A 26921-nucleotide genomic window follows, 5' to 3' on the forward strand; every position below is an offset into this window, starting at 1 on the left:
ATAAAACAAAAAACTGTAATGAAACTAGGAAATGAGATGAAGGCATAAATGATAAATACGGCAGGTTTCCCATGGGCATGGCAGATAGCTGACCTATTCACAATATAAGTTCAAATCAGATTTCTTGCTAGTGGTGATATTAACCAGGCTTAAAGTCTACAGTTTGGGGCTCAAGAGATGGTTCAGTGGTAAGAGCACTGACTGTTCTTCCAGAGGTCCTGAGTTCAATTCCCAGCAACCACATGGTGGCTCATAACCATCTGTAATGGGATCTGATGCCCTCTTCTGGTGTGTCTGAAGACAGCAACAGTGTACTCACAAACATGAAATAAATAAATCTTAAAAGAAAAAATAGTCTACTGTTCAGTCTTTTGCTGTTTCTAAAAGTCAGGCAAAAGGTTAACACATGCCAAAGTCTCCCAAGGTCTCTTAAGAACCCTGTTTAGTGTTTCCCAGAAATGTTAACCTTTGGCAGCCAAGTTAAAACATTCATGAAGGAAGACAATGCGGGCTATGTGAAGGTGGTGGTCTTCTAGCTTGACCCCAAATCAGACTGGTATAGAGTATAAATGCAAAATACAAATGAAGTGAGAAAGGGAAGTAGCCTGGGCTTAGGGAGAGCAGTCTCTAGCGTTTCAGTGAAGGTGTAATTGAACCTCAGTTTTAAAAGGAACATGGCCAAGAGCCTTAGAAGAATAAAATTCTGATGACATCATCACAGATTGTCAGTGAGTCCAGGTTTAAGGGCCATGCAACAAAATCAGGAAGGAGAGAGGTGACAGCATGTTTGGGGAAAAGTATAGAGTTTGCTAGTGTACACGGGGAAAGGAGGAAGAACCAGGGCTGAGCAGGAACCATCGGGTACTGGAGGGACTTGAGGGTCTCCACCTGCACCACAGGACCCTGATATGGACAAAGCTCATGAGGAAAGTTAGTTTGGCCATTTCACATCAGCTAGACTGGACCCAGAAATAAGGAGAGGCGGTGTGTGGGGAGGGAGTCCTGGTAGGAAGGAATTATAAGAATCTAGCAGACACTGGAAAGAGAGGCGGGGGTAGACCCCAGACCCTATGGAGGAAGAACTATTCTGACTCTGCTCTAGAGGAAATCCAGACTAACTGAGAGACAGGAACAGTTTGTCTGAAAATTTAAAAATGCTGCCCATATATGCAAAAGGAGATCCCAGCAATATACGTATAACCCAAGGAAATCTGGAACCAGACCCACATAAGTGGGTTTGCATGAGTGTTTACATTTCCAATGGCTCACAAACACCATCTTAAGAACAGTCTTGGTGTGTCAAGCATATATGAATACAGATGTTCACTGCTTCTAACAGAGATGTGAAAGCGTTTGTTTCAAAGCAAAGTGTCGCTCAGTAAAGAAACAGATGAACAAAATGCTGGATGTTTACCCACTGTAGGTAGTGCTACCCCTGGGCAGGTGGTCCTGGGCGCTGTAAGAAAGGCTGAACAACCCGTGAGCAGCAAGCAGTAGGCAGTGTTTTTCCACGGCCTCTATATCGGCTCCTGCCCTGACTTCCCTGGATAATGAACTATAAACCATACAATGAAATAAACCCTTTCCTTCCCGAGCTATTTTTGGTCATGGTGTTTCATCACAGCAATAACAAGCCTAATTAAGACAGAAATTGGTACCAGGTTCGAGGGGTATTGCTGTGACAGACCCTGCCACGTTTTGGGGAGTGCTGTGAAAGGGTGTTGGAATTTGGGGACAGAAAATAGTGCTGAGAGCAGAGAGACGATGGAGGCCCGGTGTGTGACGTACTGAAGAGAATTTTCAGACTCCAGGGGACATTTAACATTCTGAATTAACAATCTGTGGTTCTGGGCAGCTGGGGCTATAGAATCAGCCGTGATTAACAAGAGACCAGTACCACTGAGTGAAACCCTTGCTTTCCTGGGGCAATTGATGCAGGCCAACTGAGTCTGAAAAACGACCTGCGATTAAGAAGAGACCAGAATCCTTGAGGCTAAATCTTCTGATAAGTGTTTCCTTGGGATCAGCACACAGAAGCTGTGGTCCAGAGGCGACCGTGTCTGTACTTGGCACTGGCAAATGAACTTGGTGATGTGTAAGAGCCTTCCCGGTGCTGGTTTTGAAGGCATGAAGGGGTCATGGAGAGCAGCTGAGGCTCTGTGAGAAGCCAGTGAGGCCTTTGGTGAATAAGTAGCCTGAGCTGAAGCAGAACCCCCAAGACTGGAGGGGTCATTGAGGGAAGTTGAGGCTTGGCACTGTAGGACTCTTCAGGGTCAGAGTCCCTGAAGAGAGCTTGGGAGAGGCTATAGGTAAAAGTGAAACCCAGGTACATTAGAGACCTATCTTTTTAGAGATGCCAGTACCATGGGATGGCCACTGAGGTCAGCAGAAGCTGCGGACTAGAGCCGGGCTGAGCCCAGGAGATAAGCTGTGTGCTGTTGCAAGCCCATTGGAGCCCACACCGTGAGTCCTAAATGTTTGACATGTTTGGACTTTGGTTTTGCTTTGGTCTAAATGTGACTGTGCCCTGGTTCTCTCAGAGTAAAAAAGTATTTAATTTATTTTTAATTTTACAGAAGCCCACAGTGAGGAGACTTTGTTATTTTAGAGAGACAGTTTTAAAGAGACTGAACTTTTAAAGTATTTTAATTCTTAAAGACTGTGGGGGCTTTTAAAAGTTGGAACGTTTTACATCGTGATATTGATATCAATGTAAGACCGTGGAAATGGATAATAAAGGAAGAGGGTTTGTGTGTCAAGGTGACAAGGGGTCAGTCATGCCAGCCAGTTTTATGTTAACTTGACACCAGCTGGAGTCATTTTGGAAGAGAGAACTTCAGTGGAGAAAATGCTCCCACCAGACTGACCCATGGGCAAGCCTGTGGTGCTTTTTTTTTTTTTTTTTTTTTTTTTTGACTGATGATTAACCTGGGAAGGCCTAGCTCACTGGTGGTGGTGCTATTCCTGGGCTGCTGGTCCTGGGTGCTGTAAAAGAGTAAGTAGGCTGAGCAAACTGTGAGGAGCAAGTCAGAAAACAGCACTCTTCAGACCCTCTACCTCAACTTCTGCCTTAAGTTCTTGCTTGACTTCCCAGCTAATGGACTACAAGCTGTAAAAGGAGGATCGGAGCCCATTTGCATTATGGCAGGGACCCCATCGGCTCTGGGCAGTGATTCAACTCTGCCATCCCAGCATGAACACAGCTACAGACAGCCCATAAATGAACTGCTGTGATTGTGTCCCACACAGTAGACAGGAAATTCAAGTTTCAGAGAACTTTTAAGAGCCACTGGAAAAAAAAAATCTCTTAAATTGAAATCAATCTTTTTAAAATGTCGAGGGGGAAAAAAAAGGAACAAAGGAGACATTCTTAGCTGAGAAACTACACAAAATCAGTTGGTAAGTGTGATTTGGCTCTGGACTGCAGTCTGTAGATGTATAGTTCATATGATTAGTCTTCAGCTAGGCCTCTCCTTAAAATTGGTTTTACTGATGGGATTTGCCTGATCAAATATTGTTTAAATAGGAAATGAATGTATTTAGTTTCCTGGGAAAGATGTTCCTTCCCTTTTACTTTTAAAATTCTCAGGTCAAAGTTGGGGACATGGCTTAGAGGTAGAACATCTCCTGAGAGTGTGTGAGGTTTGGGTTCAATCCACAGCACTGAAGAAACTAGCATGGTGGCTCATGTCTGGAATCCCAGCACTCAGGAGGCTTAGGCAGGGTGATCAACAATCTGAGGCCAGCCTGGGCTTCAGAATAAAACCCTGTTTCAACCAGACAGACAGACAGACAGACAGACAGACAACCAACTAACCAACCTCTCTTGGGAATCTTAGAATTCGACAAAAACATTAATTTCAGCTTAATGAATGAAGTGCTAGAAGAATGAAGCTCTAATCGAATTAATTATTCAAGTTGTTCCCTTGACAAATACCTATACTATTTAGAGCACCGTGGTGACTTCCCATTGAACAAAAACACCTAGGATACATGTGACAGTTTTTGTTAGTTTTAAAATACTTGGAGGGCTCATACTTGTTTCTGGGATAGAACTTGAGTAGAGTTCTGGTTCACTGGTTGGTGCTAGGCTCTCCTCAAATGCAGTGCTTCCAGGATCTACTGGTTTGTGACTCTGAGACTGGCCGAAACCTTCGTAGTGACCAGCTTGGGTGGTACGGTTCATGCACATGAGTGACACTCCAGCGATGAGGATGCTGCAGAACAGGGTGACTGCCGTGGTGATCATCTGCCAGCATCAGAAAAAGATGTTAGGCCAGCTTTCAAAATGGCACCTCGGGGGGCTGGAGAGAGGGCTCAGTGGTTAAGAGCACTGGCTGTTCTTCCAGAGGTCCTGAGTTCAATTCTCAGCAACCACATGCAGCTCACACCTGCCTATAACTCCAGTTCCAGGGGATCTGACACCCTCACAGACATACATACAGGCAAAACACATCATTTAAAAAGAGAGTAACACATTTGTCATTTGTTATTACTGCTAAGTTGTTCACTTTTTTCCTACAGCAAAGGAAACATAGTTCATAAATGTATCTTAATAAAAATCATCTAAGGGGCTAGAAAGATAGCTCAGCACATCCTGCTCTTACAGAGGACCTGGAGACGCTGGAGACACTGGATTCCAGAACCCAAATGACAGCTTAGAACACTCTGTACCTCCAGTTCCAGGGGATTCAACTCCTTGTGCTGGCTTCTATAGCTCCAGCACACACCTCATGCACATATATACGTTCCAGGAAAACATGAGTACACAAATAAAAACAAATAAATCTTAATAAAATAAAATAACCAAGTTGTAAACACTTAGAAATCTTCAGGTTAAAAAAAAAAAAAGTTTAGATCTTGAGGTGTCCAAGGGCGATATAAAATCACCAATGTCCTATACAATACATTAAAATATATTTCCAATTTAATTTTAATACCAAAGTACATAAGCCAGAAAAGATGTGACATTCTCCAGAAGAAAGTGCCAACAGACTGTTCTCACCTGCTCTTTTCCATAAAAGAAAGCCGAGTCAACGCTGTCTCCGTTGTGTTTCCCAGTTATCAGAAGAACACCCACGAGGAGAGCAGGAATTCTGTAAGCAGGGCCATTGGAAAGACACAGTGAGCCACCGGAAGCTGCGGACGGAAACCGGAAACCGGAAGCAAACAGAAACCTGCCACTTACCCCCAGCCAGAAATGATGATGATTCCCACCGGGATCTGAACGCTCTCCCGCTTCTTTAAAAGAAACAAAGAAACTGCTAGAAGGCCTAGAAACAAAGATTATAAAAGAAATGATTACTCTAAGCTGCAGCACTTTACTCTGTATTTTAATACCCTGGTGGTCCAGTTCACATTTGCTGACTTTGTTTGGCTGGTTTTTGAGTAGCCAGCTTACCTGACGCCCTCCTTCCACTTCCCAAGTCCTGGAGTTACAAGTATGTACCACCATGCTTTTAAGTTTTCCTCCTTATAAGTAAATGTTGTTTGGAGCATTTTTTTTCTATTAAAAATCATTTGTGTTTTCTTTCCTAGAATCGTTTCTTTACTTAGATCTTCGTTTTACTGAAGGATTTCTTTTCAAAGGCCATAGTGGATAGTGGCTGTCGTTTGCTTTTCACTAATGTGATTAGAATCTAAGTAGAATTCTAAGCTCAGTGTATACAGACATTTCTCAGAGCGACTCCATTTTATTGGTGCTAAGAAGTATAAACATTTCTTACCCAGATTACGATTTGGAAAAATGCCTCAAACTTAAGCTTCATAGAAATATGATGTAAACTCAATACAAATGTGATACAACCTAATACAGACAAAAATAGTTCAAGTGTGTTTTGTTTTGGAGATTGGGGTCTTATGTATACAAGTGTCCTTAAACTCTTGATCCTTCTGCCTCAGCTTTCTGAGTGCTGAAATGACAGTCGTACTCCACCACACTCAGCCTGTTTCAAGTTCTTGAACTTCCCATGTACGTGACGGTCATTTATACATGTGGTACTCAGTAAGTTCCACAAGGTTACAGAATCTGAGTACTTCTCAGGAACGTCTATTTCAAATTAACATTTAATTTCACAGGTCTGGAGGGAACAAGGCTTTGCCTGAGTTGCAGGGCTGGGTGGTGCAGTCAGCCTTTTGAGGAACATGAGATAGAGTTCTGAAACTGTCCAGGGGGGTCATAGGATGAACTTTTCAGCATCTTGTAAGAATACATCTATAAGAAAACTTCAGTCTTTTTGGCATGCCTTCAATGTACCCATCATATAATTCGGTAGTCCTATTCTTCAGCACTTAGATTTCGATTTATATATTAAGTTTGAGCCAAGTGAAGGCCAACTGATGTTAGGGCCTATAGTCCAATAAAAACTCTCTAGTAGTCTGAAGAAAGGTGGTGACATAAACAGATAAACCCTGTGTGTAGAAGTGACTGATGCTAACCTTAAGTAACAAAAGAGGCAAGCATGCAAACACAAAACACAAGAGAGGCGTCCAGTGCACACTTCAATCTGTGAAATGTACCTCAGCAAAATAAGATCCGTTCTTGTAATTGACACTTTCAGTTAGAATGAACCTAAATGGCACCTGATAACTAACATTTTAAACTAGAATTAACATAAGCAGACGCTGGGGTCCTTGAGGAGGGTTTGGTTCCCTGATACTCTGATTTTTCCTACTCTGTGGAGAACTATCAGACGACCTCTGGCACCCCCTTGCAGAGGGAGCTGGGGAGATTTCTATCTGGGCTTGCTTTCATAATTTGCAAAGTGAAATATTCAAACTGGACCTGCACAAAAGTGGAGGAAATGACCATGCATACGTTTAATGTATATGTGAAAGCATTTCATTAGCGCATACAGCTTGGGGCTTCACTGATGTAGGACTTAGCTGGAGCGTTAAAAAGCAGGAGGTTTTAAAGGAAGAACAAAGCAAGCAGCTATGCAGGAGGCCAGAAATGGTGAAGATCATTTGTAAACCAATCTGAAAATGACTGGACATTAGATTTTCAAATACACTGAATGGCTCTATAATTTTGTCTTTTTGCTTGTGAGCCTAGCCTTAAACAAGTGAGCCATAAAATTGTGCTGTATTTATAATAATCTGATGATCATAGGACACCTTCACTGCACCAGTAAATTCCTAAGTTCTTTAGCTAGATCTCAGCATGTATGTTTGAAGGTCTGGGAGATTGCTGGGCTTTTTGACAGATGGATCTATTTGCTATTCTACTTCTCTCATTACAAATTCCACCTGAATACATGCAGGTGCTAGAGATCAGTTTGGGCCACCTATATTTGGAATTTACAGTCTCTAGGCTTCTTTAACTTGACATTTCATGACAAACCTCATGCTATGACAGGTATACTTGCTCAAAGAAGCACAAGCCGTCTTCTGTTGGGTGTGGATTTGTCTTGTTGAGACTCCTTCCCACAGTGCTACTACACTCTGAAAGGGTTAGACAGGACACACTTCTGATCCTTAGGGCATGAAATCAAAGGTCTTCCCCAACAGTCTCTTCCTGATCCTTGCTTATTAACCACTGTACAATGTCCCTTCTGGTAGTGTTTTACAATTTCAGGTTTGTAATAGGAACCCAACATGCAGACAGTACTTTTCACAAGCATACCAAGAATGTCTGCTTCTAAATGAATGTTGCATTTCAAAACAGCAATGTTAAGTATTTTGTCGTCCTTTCTGGAGCCAACTGAAAGAGTATTCTTTCTCATTGGGACCTCTATTTTTACACTAAAATTTTATTTTACTTTATCTATAGGAGTTTTCTTGCCTGCATATCTGTGCACCGTGTGTATGCAGTGCCTACGAAGGGAACTGGAGTTACAGATGGTTGTGAGCCCCCACGTGAGTGTTAGGAATCAAACCTAGGTCCTCAGGAACAGTCAGTGCTCTTACCCACGAATCATTTCTCTAGCCCCTCCATGGCCTCTTTCTAACTTACTTTTCTTGTTCTCACATTGCCTCTTTCCCCTCTATTGAGTGACTAATAGATTTCCATTTGTTGAGTGTTTGCTGTGTACCAGACATAAATGTCCATACTTGACTTCATCCTCAGAATATCTCTGTAATGTGCTGTAAGCCAGCTTTAGAAGTAAGGACACGGGAGACCCAAAGGCAGTTCATCTGTATGAGGCAAAACCAGTTTGTAGTCACACAGGATTCCAGCAGTGAGCTCTGAGACACACCTTCCCTCTGCCTTTTTCCACCTGGTGTCTCCAAGGGAACTATGCTGATACAGGCCTAGAGCTAAGGAGGGCTCTGAGCCAGGCAGAAAAGTACTCAGCAGGTAATTCAGCCTTGCAGATATACTCTCTTTCAGTGTGTGTGTGCGTGTGCGAGCACACATGTGTGTAACAAACAGAGCAAACACTGTGCAAACCTGTGCTAACAGACTTCAAATGGATCCATAGATACTGAGGTCATGGGCGGGGCAGACTTTAACAATCCTTTCATGAGCCGACTTACCTGTCCACAGGTAGGTGCTATACAGGGAGCTGTACAATAGAACAAACACCAAAATCTGTCCAACAAAATTTTTTTCTTTAACAAAATTCCATATCACCATTCCAGCACAAACAATAGTCTAAGGAAAAATTATTAAAAGGTTTCATAAGTAGCTAGAAGTAAATCATATGATTTAATACCATAACAAAAAACAAACTATTACTCTAATCAAACCCATTAAACTTTTATTTACAGAAGATAATCATTCTTTTAAAATTGTTGCTGATTATCAACTATTACATACTGGTTTTACTAAAATTCAAGCTTTATGATTAAAAACTTGGTTTCCATGAAGCCTTCAATAATGTACATATCAAATGAAAATAAAGACTACAGACTAAATTCAGGCCTTAAATTGTAACGATTTACATAGACAATGTTAAACAATGCAAAGAAAGTTAGGTTCCAATTCTCTCTGTGTATGGTGTCAGTCTTTGAGAAAGTCTTACTCGTAGCATAGGCTGATGTCACTTATGGCCACATTCCTACTTCAGCCTCTTAAATACTAGAATTATAAGAGGGAGTCACCACACCCAGGTAAGAGTTCAATTTTTAATGATTTCCTTGTTTGTATTTTTAAAATGCAAAGTTGTCAATGACTACCATTATTGATCTCAAAATTTAAGACATGTTGTGATACTTAATATATAAGCATGAACAAATTCTAATTAGGCAATATAATTAATCATATCTGCTAATAATTTTGATCTTGTAACTGAAAAAAAATCCAACAAAGCAATTGTTTATATGGTGCAACAAACCCAGGAGAAGGCGCTGCTTAGCTGTTCACAGGCATACTAACCTGAGCGATGAGTAAATTAGCTGTAAGCATGTGAGGGAGCTGCTTATATTTCTTACTCAAGAGAAGAATAGTCAGAGACCAGATCTTGAAGATAAAAAGGTTCAAGTTATTTTTCTCAATCTTTATAGTTGCTTATAAAATAGAACATTCAAAAATATTTTTTATTGTGATATGGGATTGAACTTATGGCCTTATATATGATAGACAAGCACTCAGTCTCTGGCTACATCCTAGCCCTTGGCTTTCGAGACAGGACCTTGCTGTATAATTTAGGTTTGCACTGAACTTCAGATCCTCCTGTCTCAGCCTTCCAAGGTAACAGGTATGTGTCACGATTGCCTGGTCTCATGATTACTATTTTTAATTAATTTTAAGAGAATCCACTTTATCCTTGTCCCAGAAGAGATTTTCAGGTTTCATTGAAATTGAAGATTGTTAATATAAATTACTGTATCCACAGTGATATAAAAGGCATGGGAGACTCCATGGTTAAGAAATTCGTTCTTGCAGAACTCATGGCTTGACTGGGGCCATATTCTAAGTATGCCTACCTACGGTGGCTGGGAGAGGACACAATGGCACAACCAACTACTTAGGAAAGAACATTTAAAATTTTTTCCCTTTCTGATTTCTATGATACGAGCTCCTGAGGAGTCTAAATTCCAAGCGGTCCTATTTCAAATAACACATACCTCCCACAGCAAGATTAATCTTGTATTCCTAGTGTTTAAAAGGATTGGGTTCCTCTTCTTCCTCCTCTCTTCTCTGGCTAGGACCCAGAACCTAGGGACTCATGCATGCTAAGTACATGTTCCACAGCTGAGCTACATACACCCCAGCATAAGGACTGTGTTTCTGTTCCACAGTTAAGGTGCCCAGGAAGTCTGCTAGTCGATTTTCTTCTTTTTCTTAATTGCCAGTAGAAGTTGCCATCTTCTCTCTCCCCACTTTGATAAGAATTCCCTTCTTATCAAAGAACATAGATTTTCCAGACTGTGTGATAGATATGAGTTTTTCTAAAAATCTCATTAATTGTGCATTTATTTATTGCTAGTATATACGTCCATTCCTTAAAACATTATCTTTTTCTAATCTAAAGTTCTGACTGAATTCAGCAGGCAATCTGACCTATGTGGATACTCTAGCTGTTTAAAGCATATACATTTGAGGTAGCAGAATCGAGTTTGAAAATGCATCGGAAGTTTCACATAATAGTTGATCTTGAACCCAAAGACCTTGTTTGATCCCACGATGCTAGAATAGGTAGTCATTTGTGTGGTGATCATTATTCATAGAACGCTTATCTTATCTCAAAGCTTAAAACAATCCATAGAGCTGGGTGAAATGATCATCTTTGTAGCTAAGAAAACTAAGCTTAAGAGAGGTTAAGTAACTCCGAAGAGATACATAGATAAACTGTAGTAGGACAAGGAATCAGATCCAAATTTTCTGAGTCTCACACTTTGCCCACTTTACAGCTCAAAAGTCCTGATTGAAAAGCACACTTAGTTACTTACAAAGTTACATTTTTCCAGATAGGTTTTACTTCTCTATTTCTATTTTGTTAAATGTTTTATTTTAAAAAATAATTTTCTATTAGTAGTTACTTTCAAACTCGTTTTATGGTTTCCATTCAGTTCGACACTGAAACATACTTACCAAGGAGACCAGGCTGATAATACTTATATCAAAACTAACGTTCTGAATGGCATATGCCAGTGGCTTAGCATCCATGGTAGGAAAGGTTAATAGCCAGGCAGAAACATACATGATTGGAGCTGACACAAAGGTGCTTATTACCATTCCTGAGGTTATCTGCAAAAATGAGAGCAAATTAAGGAGTCCTAATCTTACTTAAACAATTGCTTAAAAACTTAAATACCCACTGTGCACTAATGCATTTTAAACTGAAAATGAAAACTAGTGAGGACATTTTAGAACCCAACACATTCTCTGATGCTGTATTTCTCCTTTATAAGAGAATACTCCATTGGCCCCTCTTTCTAATCTAGGTTCAAAAGATGCTTACATATAAAAATATTACAAATTCTGTTGTTGATGATTTACATTCTAGAAAAAGAATGAATCAAACCTATGAACAGTTTCTCCCATATCTCTTCACAAACGGGGGGGGGGGGGGGGGATCAATTAACAGAAAATAATTATACCAAACATGATATAGGTCAATTAATGAAACTGTCCCTCATATTATTTCAGAACCCCCTTAACACTGTGTATGCCATGCACAATATACACAGGCACCATTTATGTACCAATTTTCTTAGTTTATGTTGGGGTATTTTCTTGTGGGGATTGAATTATAATGAACAAAATAGTTTTGTTTTCCCTCAACATCTCAAAAGTTACGCCTCTGCAAGTAACTGAAGCTTATGTATAAGTACTTGAAACAAAATAGAGGCTAATTAAAAAAAAAAAAAAAAACGGGTTTAAAAAAATGGAAGAGAACATGTAACCAAAGTTCCCATATTGAATAACTGGCTGTATAACGTGGCAGAGCTCCTCCTCATTTACAGGGAGGCAGCTTAGGAATCCCAAACTCTCACTACAGGAATGCTGCTTTCTACATTTTACAACTTCAGTTTTCTCTTCAGCACAGAAACCCCATATCTTGGAGGACACCCGTGAATACATACAATCTCTACTTCCATGTTGAACTGTGTTGCAAAGATGGCCACTCCTGGAGCCACGGGGAAGACGCCATATAGAAATGCATAGTTCGATAGACTTGTGTGGTTCACTACGCTGTCACCCTTGTCCAGGAGTTCCACCATTTCTCTGCATAGAAGGGGCAGCACCAGGCTGGAGACAGAAGAGAAACAGAATGTACTTCCCACCAATGCCTGGCTGTCCCTGATTGTACCTGCACTGGTGAATTTGGAATTATGTTACTACTGTTTTCCTGCCTAGAAAGCAGATGCATTTCCATGCATGTATTTTATTGCTGTTGGATATTTTGTTGAAAGTCAAGAATTCAGCTAGGAACCATTTCAAGAATAATGTCCTGGAATATTGACAAACATTACGGAACATAAAAGGGGGTCTTTTACAAAGTTTTCTTGCAAAAAAAGAAAAAAGGTAAGCATTATAATTATAGCTGCTTTCTTGCTTCCTCTATTGGTTAATTAAAATGTTAGATTAAAAAAAGTTGAAAATCTTAGTAATTAATTTCAAGAAAAGTTCTACTAAACTTTTTGACTTTGCGACTATGGGTTTAAATGGTTCAATCAATGATAACACTGTAGCACAAGATTCTAAAAAGCAGTAGGAACTAGGCATCTTAGTTCTTGATATTTGTAAATAAAGAGAGATTTAGCAAAGGGAACTGAAACAACTGTGTGGAGCAGAAAACAAAGGGAAGCCAGATCTGGTGAGCAGTCTATTATTAGAGTCTCCACTGTTAGGCAGAAAGAACACAACAGTCACTAAGCTAAGGCTCGCCGATAGATACATTGTCACAGCAGGGCCTAGAGGCACATTGGGATTTTGAATGTATGTACATGTGCAGGTGTGCCTGTGGAGGCCAGAGGCTGACATGGGATGTCTTCCTCAGTTGTGCTCCACCTTATTTTCTTGACACAGATCCCTTACTGAACCTGGTCCGCCACTGCAGCCAGCCTGGCTGACCCGGAAGCCCCAGGGAATCTCCATCCTCCCAGCACTGAGATTATGGGCAAGTGCCACAGTGTCTGGCTTTTTACATGCCTGCTACGGAACCAAACTCAGGTCCTCATGCTTGTGCAACACGTGCTTTATTACACACTAACCACCTCCCTAGTCTAAATTACCCTTAGACATCTGTTGTAATAGAGAGTTCATGAGGCTAAGGCACTGCAATTCCTTTTCATAAATTAATTTATTGTATGTATATCTTTCACGTGTGTGGGTGTATTGCCCTGCTTGTATTTCTGTGTATCGGGTGCATGCAGTGCCCAAAGAGGCCAGAAGAGGGAGCTGGGCCACTCCCACTCTCACCCCCATCCCCCACCTGAAACTGGAGTTAGCTGCCATTTGGGTCCTGGAAGTCAAACCCTGATTGTCTAAAAGAAGAATCAAGGCTGAGCCATCTCTCCAGCGTGTTTTTTTTTTTTTTTTTTTTTTTTTTTTTTTTTTTTTAATTTAAAAATGAGAATCAAGTATCTAAAGTGAATAAAAGATCTTTAAACTGTTTAATTAGCATTGAAATTACATTATTATTACTGAAACAACAATGCAGTGGAAATATTAATTCATACATTCTGAAGAACATATTACCATTTTGGAAATATAAACGTGTAATGTCCTGGTCCCAAGAATTTAACTCTTATATAAGAGTTGGGTTCTACAGTTAAGCATGTCCTAGAACTTTGGGTCATAATGCAGTAAAATTCTGTCAACTCCATAGCTGACAAACCAATAAACTTCAGAACTATTTACTAAAAACTATTTCCACTATGATGTTACCCCAGTAACGATAATGTTCCAAAAACATTTATACTGGCTTACCTATATTTAGAATATTCAACCAAACTCATGGTCAGTGATTAACTCCCAAATTCTTTAAAATGGTGATTATTAAAAATTATTATACTTAAGCAAAAAGATGTGTTTACTTTGTGATTTTTAATGGACTTAGAAATTTTACAAAATCTATTTTTAAAACATGATCTAGGGATGTAGCATAGTTCAGTGGTAAAACAGTTACCTAGTTTTTAGAAGGCCCTGAGTTCGATGCCCAGAAGCATAAAAATTAAGTATGATTTTACTAAAATACTGAAAATATTAGGTAAACTTTACACAAGAGCTGAATGGGAAAACAAAAGCCTGAAGGAAACCTGATAATCTTTGTTTTCTGACAGAAAGTAGAAAAAATAGCCTACATGCCATAGTAAGAAAATAATTTTTAATAATACCCAAATAGTCCATTTTTCTTTAAATCACAACAACTATATAAGCAGGGATTAATATTTAAAGGAAAACTATGTGCAATACAACACAATGGATTGGTTACATGGGCTTTTCATTCTCAAACTAAAATCCCCCAATCAGATAAGCGAGACTTACAGTTTAGCCGTGATGAGAAGGGTAAGCGCCACAAACGCAGACTTCTTCAGTCGCCTGATTTTTCCTACCATGGTCAGACCAAGATAAAACAGGGCTGATCCAGAGAAGGAATTTGCAAGCCCGTCAAGAAAATTTTCCATATACTCAGGGATCTTTTTATCAAGAATAAAGTTGAAGGCGATACCAACAAAGACCATAAACACTATTGGGTTCTGCAACACGTGTAGGAATCCAAGCCCCACAATTTTTGCTTTGTTTTGAGAAGCATTTCGGGTGTCTTTTGACTTCTGGATTTCACAGAAGATAAACCCTATAGGGTTTAACATCATAAGAGATATTGGTGCCACCAAATAAATGTACTGGAGATATTCTGGGTATGTGGTTTGGTACAGAGCTTCAACTGTAAAACAAGAATATTGGTTTTAAAATATTACCACAGAATTACAGAAAGATGCATTTAACATTTTCTTGTTTGTATCATTGAAAATTAGTGTAAATAGTGACAAATAACCCAGTCAGAAAGGCAAATTTTAGTAATAAAACTGACAAGGAAGAAACACTAGACTAAGTGCCATCCAGTTTATAAAATAACATTCTACCTTAAATTATTTTTAATAAAAAAACGTAACTATTTTCCCGGATCAGGGCTTAAAGATGAACCTCAAAGAAAAGGCAAGAGCTGTAAAATTTTTAAAAGAGCAATTGGAAATAGAAATCTATATACATAGTGGTAGGCACAAGATATCTGATTAACCTCATGGAGAGAGCAGCTTCACTGTGATAAAGCAGGAGTCAGACGGTGGCAGATCGGGGGAGTAGAGTCAGGAACTAAAGCACCAGGGCAGTAGTGGATGTAGTCAAAAGACGCAGAGACATGAAACAGCTGACGTGAGGTGGGTGAGGGACACACGCATTAAGTCCAGGAGTTTCTCGTCAGATTGTGAGCTATCAAGTTTATATTTTCCAGATGTGGCCGTGTGTACTGGCAGCTCACGGGAATGGGCTCACTGGAGACGAGGAGGTTGAGAGGGCAGAGAATTCAGTGGGCTGCTGATGAGGATGCTAACTCAAGTGAGTAAGGCAGAACTTCACAAGGAAGATGAGAGTCAGAGGAAACGACTAGCAACAGAAACTTTAATGGTTGTCAGCAAGAAGGCAGAAAGTAATGTCCTACAATAGTACCGGGTGGCTAAGAGGAAGAAGGTGTCAGTAGTGCCTTGCTTCTGGGGCACATCGGCTATGAGGAAAATGAAAGAAAAAAAAAAATGCTTCCAGGCAAGACCAGAGAAGGAGAGCAGGCTGGATCTGGGAAGTGTTTGGGAGGGGAACAGCAGGGCGTCACACACTGTGTATCTAACTCTTGCAAATGTAACCACCATTTCCTAAGAAAACAAAAGCATTACTTTCCCCCTCTGCATGTCTCCAAAGAGCCCCTGCTTACTGAGGCTTGAGAAGTGTGAGATTGACAAGAAATGGTACATTGCGGTGCACACTGCTATACTTTGTGGGTGATTTAAAAGGCTTGGGGGGGGGGGTTAAGAAGAACTTGAGACAGAAGAGGGAAGGTGACAAAGAGCTGGGATCACAGGTCTAGCAGTTCTAGAAGGTGGCTCCGAGGGACTGGCCTGAGGTGGACCAAGGCATCGCAAAGCTTCTGGGAGCACAACTTGGTCTTCGGCCTCAATTTGGTCAGAGCTTGAGCCTCTCCAGCTGAAGTCTACAAAGCTCATTCACAATGGATGTGAGGCTGAGAAAGAAAGATAAAATGAACCCCCGCAATCATCCCAAGGATGGAGGCAGTCATGTGAAAATAAAGTAGATCGAGTTCCTTAATTTACATTAAGATAAAGTGACACAGGTCGGGAAATATTTGTTTACCTACTGGGGAGTCAGTTAATGTCAGACACATGTCCTGTTAAAGTTATGTAACCAATTATATAACCTCAGACCTTCACCTTGAGCTCATTAACTACTCTTAACTTTTTATAAGATTCAAATCATTTCTTTTCCTCACGGCTAAGAACACACATGGGTCTGTGATATTTCCAAGACAGAGCAGAGGTTAAACTCATGGGATTACAAAAAGCTTCATCAGTTCTCTTCACCAGCTTCTAAGTTAGATGTGCTGTTGGCTTTATGACTCAGTAGCTGTATTTCCTGTTTTCTGGTTCTTTACTTGCTTAAGTACGAAGCACCTTGGCAACCATTCCCAGGTAGCAACACTTCTTTGGTATTCACCTCTAGGAAACGGGGTTCTGTACTGGCCCACCACCTAAGTTTTCTAAGTGGAGTGTCTACTTGGGGAATGCCTTGTGGTTTTAGTCTGGTCTTAAGAATGTTTCCAAAGTGACCACAATGCAGTGCAAAGGTGCTTTCTGTGGCAACCTCCAACCCACACTCTGATAGAAATTGACTCTCTCTCTCTCTCTCTCCCTCCCTCTCTCCCTCTCTCCCTGCTATCATTAGGCAGTCATCAAATACAGCCACACTCCCTCCCCTGCTTTGCCTTCCTATATGCCCAGTTACCCAGGCGTAGCAACAGCAGTGAGCAGCATTCAGTGTAGCAGCTTGAAAGAAAAGGACAGAGACCATAACCCACATGGCTCTTCACAGTGTATCGCTGTTCTGTCTCACTGGTTATTGTGAAGCTCTTGATGTATCTAACTTATACATTCGACTTGGTTATAGGCATGTATAAGATAAATGCATTGTACATACAATATACATTCATATAGAGCCTCGTCACTCGGATGCTGTGGCAAGAGCTGTTCCTGGGAGTTCAAGGCACACTAATTATAGTTGCTCAGGAGGAGCAGCTAGAACCATGCTCCTGTCAGACTTGGAAGACTATGGTCCTTCCTTCCTTTTCAGAGTCTTTTGCATTTTCTTCTCTTGGTTCTTACAGTTGAAAGTCTGAAAATTAGCTCACTTAGTGAATCTAACTAGCCAATGTTCTTTTGTGTTTCCTCAACCACTCTTTTCAACCATATTATAAACTCCAAGGAGTACCAACTATATCATAACTATTCAAAGTCAAAACTTTCCAAAATTAGTATTTCTTTATTTCCTCCATCACTGGAACAGCCCTTGTGGCTTCCTTTTAATGAGCACAGCCAGTTCCCATAATTATCTCTTATTTATCCAACACATCTTTTACTGCTCCATAAAGCAAAGACTCCATCTGCCAGGTCCACATCACAGCACGGCAGACAAACACTGCATTCATAATTATAAGCCCCACCTGCTGGTCATGCCTTCACTCTCTGACTTCTTGAAATTACCTGTTCCTTACTGAAACTTGCCTACTTCTTCAGGCTAGCTTCTTGTGGACGCCTTTGACCAAGTCTCCAGCATAGATCATTAGAATCTCTGGAAACCCATGATACAGTTTAGCACCAATGGCGTCTCAAGAAAGTGAAAGCATCCTTTTATAATCCATAGACCCCACCCAGCATGGCGACGAGCAAATCTGATGAACAGAGTTGACTGATGAGTGCTGAGGGCTTCAGATGGAGGAAAACTGTATTTTGCATCTTATAATAATGTACTTGCTGTTGGTTAACCTCTTTTCGAATCCATATTTTATTTTAAAAGTTATCGCCTTGGTTGGCCTTTTGATGCATGTATGCGCACATCTTCATGTATCTGTGCACGTGTGTGTGGAAGTCAGAGGTGATGCTGGGTGCCTTTCTCAATCACTCCCCACTGCGCTCTTTTAAACAGGGTCTCTTAGAACCCGCTCCCACTGATTCGGAATGCCCGGTGAACCAACAACCGCCAGGGATCTTTGTCTCTACCTCCTGGCACCAGGATTTTACATCCACACCAGGCTCGTGTTTACGAACCAAGCACCTCACCAACTGAGCCGTCTTTGAACACCCAGCTCTTGCCTCATTCAGCCCCATGAATGATGGGATTACCAATTCATTTGAAACTGGCAGATAAAAATGATATGTGTTATATAACACATGTCATTCTGAAAGGTATACATTTTGGGAATGGTTAAATTAAGCTCACTGGCATAAGTATTTTCTTATATAATTCTTTATGATGTGAATATTACATTATTATTAACTGTATTCACTATTGGTACAATAGTTCTCTTGAACTCACTCCTCCAATCTAACTGAAATTTCATTTCTTTTCTTTTTACACATTGTGAATATTTATAATGCAGGTTACAATTAGAGCCTTTTAACTTAGTCGAATGAATGAATGCATAAAGGCAAAAAGAAGTAATGTCTACTGGGAGAGCAAATAATTGTGATTAAATAAATACTTATTAAATTCCTAGAGAAAGGGAGTTCAACGTGGGAATTTTAGTCTCTTTTGCCTCTCATTTCCATAATTACTTAACATTCCATCTTTATAAACTGGCAGGCTTCCCTTTGTTAGCAAGCTGAAGACAATCTTTTCAGTCAGAAAGGAAAATACACGTGAATATAGTGACCTATAGCAACTAAAATTAGATTTATAATCACGACATCAACTATTAGGCTGTAATTAATTAATGATTATAAATAAGGCTCTTAGAGGGAGGGGGAATCCCATTACGAGGGGTTATTATACAGCTTGGAAGAACCAGGATAAAATTAGCCGCCCGCTGTGTCTCTTATTTTGATTTCTGCAGGGTTTCAATCCCTAGCAAATAACACAAAGGCCCTGACAAGATCATTCCTTTATTGAATGGCATATAGTTAAAGGCTTCCTCTCCTCTCTGTTTACAGCATGAGCTCTAGAGCATAATTATGATTAGTCGGGGCACTTACGCTATCAGCATTGTTTGAAGAATAAATTATAGGACTTAACTGTGCCCTATTAGTATATTTTAATGACAGAGGCAGGAAGCCCATTCTGATCTGCTGACGTAGGCATTTCATCTTAGTAGATTCTTGGTTTCTCCTCATACCTAGGTTTTTAAAAGTTCCTTTTGGAAAGAACTGTCCTAAGAGACAGCATACCCTTTTTAGTCTGCAATTTATTTGATACTGACTTAAAAACTACACAGCAATGCAGTACCATTTTCTATATACCACAGTCACAGTATGCAGAAGATGCATAGCCATCTTTTTTCCCCTTTCCTCACTAACTTATCTGTCTTCTCTCCGGGACAGCATTTCCCAAGTCACCTGTAAACTGGGAAGGTGAGGAGCCAATACAACCGTAAGAAGGATGTTTCTTCTAATACATTATCAATGCTCTTCTAGGAACAGGACAGAGGGAATTAATTCCTAGGAGAGGTTGTAAAACAAGCGCCAGAAAGGTCTCTCTGGCGACTGTCTTCTCTGCTCACCATGAACAGAGTGGAAGACAGACGGACAAAGAGTATCAACAGACACCCCATTAGGGAGCAGACACATGGCATACTGTTCTGTAGCCCATCTTCCATTTTACAAGCAGAGGGGAAAGCTGTCTATACAACCGGCTTTTAATAAAGCAAAAGTCCTCAGCCTGATGTCATTATCTGTGAGTCACACAAACAGCAAAAATTATAACCCCAAACTGACCAACAAATCCATCCAGGCAATTTGGGTTGCTACACTTTCAGGAGCCTGATTATTACCAATTCACTGATAGAACGTGGAATGTGAGAAAAACTGGGATTAAAAAAACCAGCTTGGCATATATATTTAATTTGAAAAGTGTCTTAGTAGAGAAAGTAAATTTATCCAAGGGCTTTTTTTCCCACTCCCGTTCTTTTTTTCCCTTTTGTGGGTTCACACATCTGTATGTGCATCCAGAGGCTAGAGGAAGCTGTCTGAAGCTTTTCTCCATCTCTCTCTTCCTTATGTGAGAGACAGGTCTCTTACCGAACCTGAAGCTTGTTTCAGTTAGGCTGACTGGCAAGTGAACTCCAGGGCCTGCCTCTCCCCACCTCCCGGTATTAGGGTTAAAGGCCCGCTCTCCCTTTTTTTCCCAAGCTGGTAAAGAAACGCTTTTATTAAGGGCAAAGAAACACACACATAAAGCAAGCACACAGAGTACAAGATCTTTCACAAAGCAGAAGAGGGCCTCAGGAAGCGAACACCCTCACGCCTGGCCTTTATGTGGGCGCTGGAGGTTTGGATTCAGGTCCTCTTGCTTTTGCAGCAAACATTCTTACTAAGCCTCCTGGACATAGTTTTAAGGACAAAACCATCTGGCTCTATCTGAAACTGCTAAATTTACAAAGGTTGGTTGGGTCCTCTAAGATAGGCTTAGCCTTGTTATGTAACTGTGTGGCATAAAAGAGCATGTGGGATATAGAACCAGAAAGCCCAGAGTTGGGTCCCAGGCACATGTCAGCTGCGTGACCCTAAAACAACCCTGTAACCCTGTCTCCTTATTTGAAAGTGATGATATGTGCCCTATTCAAATAATAAAGTCCCCTGTAAACTATAAAGTTACAAACGTTAGTTCTCTTCCTGAGCTCACTAGTTTATAAAGGCATGAAACTATATACATGTAGCTCGAGTCTAAAATAAGAATGATATTTACTAAATACTTAACACTGAGGCCACGGGCCACTTGTGCAGTCCTAATATTACAAATCCTTGACCAGACTACATTCTTGGTCCCGTGAAGGAGATGAACAAACATTAACCTCAGCTGTGCAATGTCAATTTAAAGTTTAGTAAGTGTAAAAGGAATATCTATAACTTCTATATACAGACGAATTTCCTGAGAGCCTTGTATTCCTCCCTCGGTCTCTTGCTTTACTCAGTGTTATCTGATTTCTTCGGTATGTGGGAAGAGGTGGAAAAAAGGCCAAGTTCTCCACAATCTTTTCGGTGTGTGCAGAACTGGCTTGGGGGAGGAGGATGGGATAAACTGAGGAAGCCTGAGAGTTGCCACAGGTTTCAACTGTGCACCTGATTTCTGTTCAGACTATGCATCGTCAGAGAAGCCTGAAGCCAGCACCCGGCCCCAAGCACCTTCTCCTCACACCTGCCCCTTACCTATTCTTCTGGCCCCTGTTGACACTGACTAGGATCTTAGTTTCAATCACACAACTAGTTTTTTTTTTTCACTAAAATATAAATTCAGTGTTTGAGAACTTTGTTGGCAGGACTGCTGCCTGGCCGCTGACTCAGTCACTGGCATGTAGCGCTCTCCCATAAGCAACGGAGTGGAGACAGGCCCAAGAGTCCCCCATACTGTGCTGTGTGGCTAAAACACACACAACTGCACTTTGAGATATGAGAAAGTGGTTTCTAGGAATGGTGGTATATTCTGAAAAGCAGAATGCATTTCCTCTCAAGAAACCTCAGCATTCAAATTAGTGTGCTTATTGTTTTAACAGAAAATGTAAACAAAAGCAGAAAAAAAAAAATTCAGCTGTGCACACAGCTGCAGGTCCTTGGCAGCTCTGACCTTAAGCAAGAATTTAACTTCAACATAATAAGTTAAAAACTTCAAAAACGAGCACATAACAAATTTGAATGTAGACATAGTCTATGTGTTCTAGAGCACAGGAACCAGAGCGGTGTGGGAAAGTCAAAGTCACGAGTAAATTCCCACTGCTGACCTGTGGTGGCGATGCTCCCATAGCGTCCTAAGACTTTATTTTAAACGTAATTTAAATCAGACTGTGGTCCCTTCTAGGAATTTGGTTTCTTTACATGAGATAATTGAGAAGAGAAAGAATACTATTAGAAAGAGTACCCCCTAAGGTGTTGGGGCATGGCTACTTATTTTAGGTGGATAATTAAGTGGTCCTTAAACTCTGAAATTAAAGAAAAAAAATATGTTCTAATTTAAGACAGCTTTAAGAAAAAGTGATGGGTGAGCGGAGAGGGAATGGGAGGAGTTGGGGGGAGAGGAAATTATAATCAGAATATATTTTGTAAAAATATACTAATATAGTTATAAATAACTCATACAGAATACTGACAAATACTTAGATAAATCAAAACCGTATGTTACCACATAAAATGCTTGAACATTTTTTTTAAAATGAAGAAGAAAAATAACTTACCTATAGGGTATCCCAAAGCAAAGTCATTACTTTGTGTAGCAAAAATAGGGAACAGACCAGCTTTGCTAAACCGACTCTCAGGACTGGCAACCAACAAGGTTAGTACACACACAGTAAAGAAAACAGAGGCTTTGCCAATTAAGATACTATATAGAAAAGCCCAATCCACGTTGGAAAAATTAAGCACAACCATGTTTTTGAATAATAAAGCTGGAAGGGCAAATCTGGAGACAAAATTTCCCAGTCCTTTGGCCTGTGTTGATGTGATGACATTGGCCCTGCCTGCTATGTAGCCACAAAGGACTATACCAAAGCACTCTAGTAAGGCTGGGAAAAGCCTGGTTATTGACATTGAAGGTGGTTCATTGGTGGCATTAAATCCATGAGTGGCAGACAAAGTCTCGTTCATATTTACAGCAAGAGTTGAGTTCTTTGATGAGAGATAAGAATCCATTTCTCTCTCCCTCCACTTCCAAACTGCAAAAAAAGAAAAAAAAGAAGAGAAGGAGGAGAAGAAGATTCAGTGTTCAGACTGAGATAGACCGAGGCAACCCTGGACTTACTCACATACCAAATGGCCAAATAAGTGTTTATACTCCCTTCGACTTCCACCAGGGGGAAATACAATGGAAAAAGAGGGGAAGGTACCTCACTCTCAAAGGTAGGTCAGCTTAAAATATTGACATTACCACTTGACTTTTAGAGCCAGACCTGTATAAAATAAGATCTACGAACAATACAGCAGCAGGGATGCCCTGTGGTTCTCTCCAGAGATTCCCCAACCCACCTCCATCTGATGCACAAGAGGAGGAGGCCCACAGAGTGCAAAGAGAGAATCACAGGGTATTACTTACCAACGCTGAACCCAAAAACTTAAGTCTTTGTGCTTCACTTTTTCATCTGTGAGGAGCCAACACCTGTATCTGCTTCAAGTAGAACCCTTACAATCTAATCACAGTCGGCACATAGTAATCACTTATCCAAGGAGGGATGGAACTTTGGGGAACTATGAGGGAGCCTATGGGGGAAAAATGATGGAAAAATGTCAGTCCACCAGCCTTCTAGTTCCTCTGATGTAGGCACACACCCTTGGTGCTCCCTCTCAAAGGTTCTCTACCATTGCACTGCCCACATAATTAGCACCTACCCAACCCCCAAACTCAACCATATGGTTCAGGAATCATTTCATCAGGTGAGGTTTCTTTAATCACACAGTTAGGCATGATTTGTTCACAAATAAAATCATGATCCTTCCCTTTAGTGTATTTTTCTCAGTTTGTTTATTCCAAGGCCTTCAAATGACTGATTTATCCCTGTCTCCTTTACCAGACTTTATGTCACAGAAGCAACAACTTTACATACTCTTGTGTCCCTAATATCTAGCACAGTACCTGGTACATAGGCACTAGGGGGGAAAAACTTGATTCATTAACATTTTTCATTAAATAACAACCTGTTCTTAAACCAGCCTCTTCTCCCCCTGTCCATTCCCTCTTAGGTATTACATAGTTCATGAGTGGATTTCTTTTCTAAATGACAAATGTTGTTCACAGCAGCAACACCCCCCCCCCCCCAAATACAAGCTGTATTCTAACATTCTAAAGCTGTTCGTGAGATTTTAAAGAGCAGGTTCTGCGTGCTCACGTGGCAACTGTCACACTCCCCTCCTCCTGCTGCCAGAGACACAGTGAGCACAAACTTTAGATAATCCTGAGGTGAACTGGCTTTGATTGCTAATTTGAAATTAATATGATGGTAATTAACAGTTTCTAAGTTCTTGTTCTAGGCTTACCATCTAAAGTAGCCTTATATAAGGTGGGAGGGAAAAAATCTGGTGTAATTTACAATGCTTGGGTTAAGTTCTCAAACACCCACACCACATTCAAAAGACTTGGGTGACAGACCAAAGATCAACTAATACATGGGTTGTGTAAGAGAATATTTCCTGTGTTGCACTCTAGAAGCCAAACCCTTTTTTTAAAAAACCTTATATTTAATTGGGATTAAGACAAGTATTTCCTTTTTTCCCCCAAGATTAAGCAGGAGTGGTCAAGAGAAACAAATCCTACAGTGTTCACATACTTGAACTTTTCCAATAAGCACCAAATTATACTGATACACACAGCTAGGTTGTGGTTGGTGCATATAGCCACGTTTCAGTTGGGACACACAAGTCTTCCTTGAAGGAGCTGGTTAACAATTGGATTTAAATATTAAAACATTGGCGCTCTTAGGAAATGTGTCCTTAAAATGTCGTTGAAAAGGGAGTGAGAAGCTGGTACAGCCTTTGATGCTTTTCCAAAGTTCCCTATATTTCTTTGCTTGAATAACTCACAAATCCCTATTTTTCTTAGTCTGGATATCTTACACATTAGAGCAACAATGTAGATGTGTAATATATAGGAGTATGTGTGTGCATGCTTAAACGGCAGTATTAGTTAACAATAGTTAAGTGAAAGACTTTGAGCCTTAACATTTATCAACTCTTTGGGTCAATTACTTTGCCTCCCTGAGTCAGTTTCCTTAACTGTACAGTGAGTGGGAAAACTCCTTTGAGAAACACTGTGTGAAAAGGATGCTCTATGTACAATTCATCACAGAGAAGGCCTTCAAGAAACAGCAGGCAGGAGTCCTAGTGCTGAGTGTGGTGCCCTAGGCTGGAAACCCAGTCCTTGGAGACAGAAGCAGGAAGACAAGTTCAAAGGCAACTGGAGACAGAAGCAGGAAGACAAGTTCAAAGGCAACTGGGGCTGCATTGAGACACTAACAAAGAATAAACCAAAGCGGATGAGAAGAAGAGGGGCAGAGACTGCAGACCTGGTGCTTCAAACGGAACAAGGTAAATGGCATTCATTGTCCTAAGTAGCTATACAAACACACCTGACATTTAAAGATCCTCAGCAGCAGACATACTTGATATTTCACAAAGTTGCCAGTTTAGCATGTGTTATAAAGTTACCAGCCTCTGTTTCATACCCAGAGGCCAAGAGTTGAACTGAGTTTGGATCTTAAGTGGCTATTGACAGGGAATAAAGAACCCTTCCCGGGCTCAACTTTCAATTAACTGAAAACTAAATGAAACTTTTAAAAGCAATCTGCCCCTTCCCCCCTTTTAATTTTTCCAGTGTTATAAATGGTTCCTGAGGCAAACGAAAATTAAAATGACTTCTAGTCTGACATAATGTCCCACACCTGGAATTTCAGCGCTAGGGACGCAGAGGTAGGGACCATGTGTTCAAGCCCAGCTACAAAGAAAAACCAGCCAGGACTTAAGTTAGCAGCTGTGTCAAAATAAGGAAGGGGGGGGGGGGAACTAAGAATAACTCTAAAGTTTTATTTCATATCATTTTAAACATGAAAAAAGAAAAAAGAAAAAAAAAAACGCTTTCTAAGCACATTTTAAGAGTAACAAGAACCACAACAAAGTTTAAAAAAAAAAATGTCATCCAGTCCTTTAATCTACAAAAACAAGGCTTGTTACAGAACCAACAAACTGACCTATCACTGCAAAACGCTGGGGCAGACACTAGAAAACGAAGTATACAAACCGTCTGGTCACATTATATCTGACTTAGATAACATCACCAAAACACTGAAATTGTAGGCTAATTGCTATTTAGTTAAAATGTGGTGCAGTGTTAACTTGAAAAAAAGGGGCTTTAAACTGAGGCTGTTCTGTTCTCCAACACTACGACCCTTTCTACAGGAGAAAATCCTAATGCCTTGCGGCACTATAAAAGCACTCTTAAACATCAACAGGCAATCCATTCACCGCCTTTACCCTGGTCTATCTGCAGGGACAGACTTTGGCCCGCCAAGATAAGGAGTGCATAGTCCCTAACCAAATAGACAATCCCGAGGGCAACTGACTCCCGTGGAAGTGGAAAGCCCAGGCATGGGAGTCACAACATCAGGTGCTCCGTAAAGTAAGGGAGGAAATTTAGCGCAAAGCACTAAGTACTTGGCGCTCAGGAGGGGCAGATCCTAAGGCCACTTTGGGATTAAAAAAAAAAAAAAAAGTCCGAGATGCCAGTGTGGGCGCACGTGCAACCGAGTGCCCTGCAACCTGAGGACCGCAGCTCTGGCACCAGAGGGGACAAGTCGCAGACCTTTTGAGCAGACCATCTCTTGGTGTTCCCGCAGGTTTCAGGCGCACAGCAGCGAGCCGAGGCGCCAGGGCACCGGAGCCTGGAGCTGCCCACTGGTCGGGACCCCAGGGGCAGGGACCGGAGCAAACGCAACTAGGGCTCATCTCACCTGCTAGGTCTGCAGCTCCGGCTGCGAGGAGGAGAAAGCCGATGCTCTCAGAGGGCCAGGCAGCGAGCACACCGTCGTCATCTCCCGCCCCGAGCCCTCTTCTAGCGGCTTGAGCCAGCAGCAGATGCCCAGCCACGTTCCGAGAATGGGAGGAGCGAGCCGCTGCGGTCCTGTCAGCTACCTTAGGCTTCTGCGGCCCGGTGCCTCCGCCCCGCCTCCGCCCCGCCCTCAGGCCCCGCCCCTGGCCTGGAGGTCAGAGAAGCCGGTCTCCACTCCGCCGTGAGGCCCCGCCCCCAAGCTCCGGACATGGCTCCGCCCCGCCCGAGG

At 41.2% G+C, this 26921-nt stretch overlaps 1 protein-coding gene across 3 annotated transcripts in view; it reads right to left on the reverse strand.

The window, feature by feature from the left end:
• The window catches only part of GPR155 (G protein-coupled receptor 155), a 43009-nt gene extending 16310 nt beyond the window's left edge, over positions 1-26699 (reverse strand). For 2 of the 3 annotated variants that reach the window (XM_080927325.1, XM_080927326.1), the window contains exons 1-11: positions 26595-26699; positions 23192-23355; positions 22338-22814; positions 14381-14780; positions 11974-12139; positions 10979-11134; positions 9320-9403; positions 8479-8596; positions 5189-5273; positions 5006-5096; positions 4039-4249 (exon numbers count right to left, since the gene is read on the reverse strand). In XM_080927325.1, the coding sequence (XP_080783451.1) occupies positions 4039-4249; positions 5006-5096; positions 5189-5273; positions 8479-8596; positions 9320-9403; positions 10979-11134; positions 11974-12139; positions 14381-14780; positions 22338-22791 (1765 nt within the window). In that variant the 5' untranslated portion in view covers positions 22792-22814; positions 23192-23355; positions 26595-26699. The remainder of the gene's footprint in view (positions 1-4038; positions 4250-5005; positions 5097-5188; positions 5274-8478; positions 8597-9319; positions 9404-10978; positions 11135-11973; positions 12140-14380; positions 14781-22337; positions 22815-23191; positions 23356-26594) is intronic. The other variant, XM_080927327.1, reaches the window with a different exon arrangement.
• Between the last annotated feature and the right edge of the window lie 222 nt (positions 26700-26921).

This window comes from Micromys minutus, assembly GCF_963924665.1.
Source record: "Micromys minutus genome assembly, chromosome: 13".
Classification (NCBI taxonomy): Eukaryota; Metazoa; Chordata; class Mammalia; order Rodentia; family Muridae; genus Micromys; species Micromys minutus.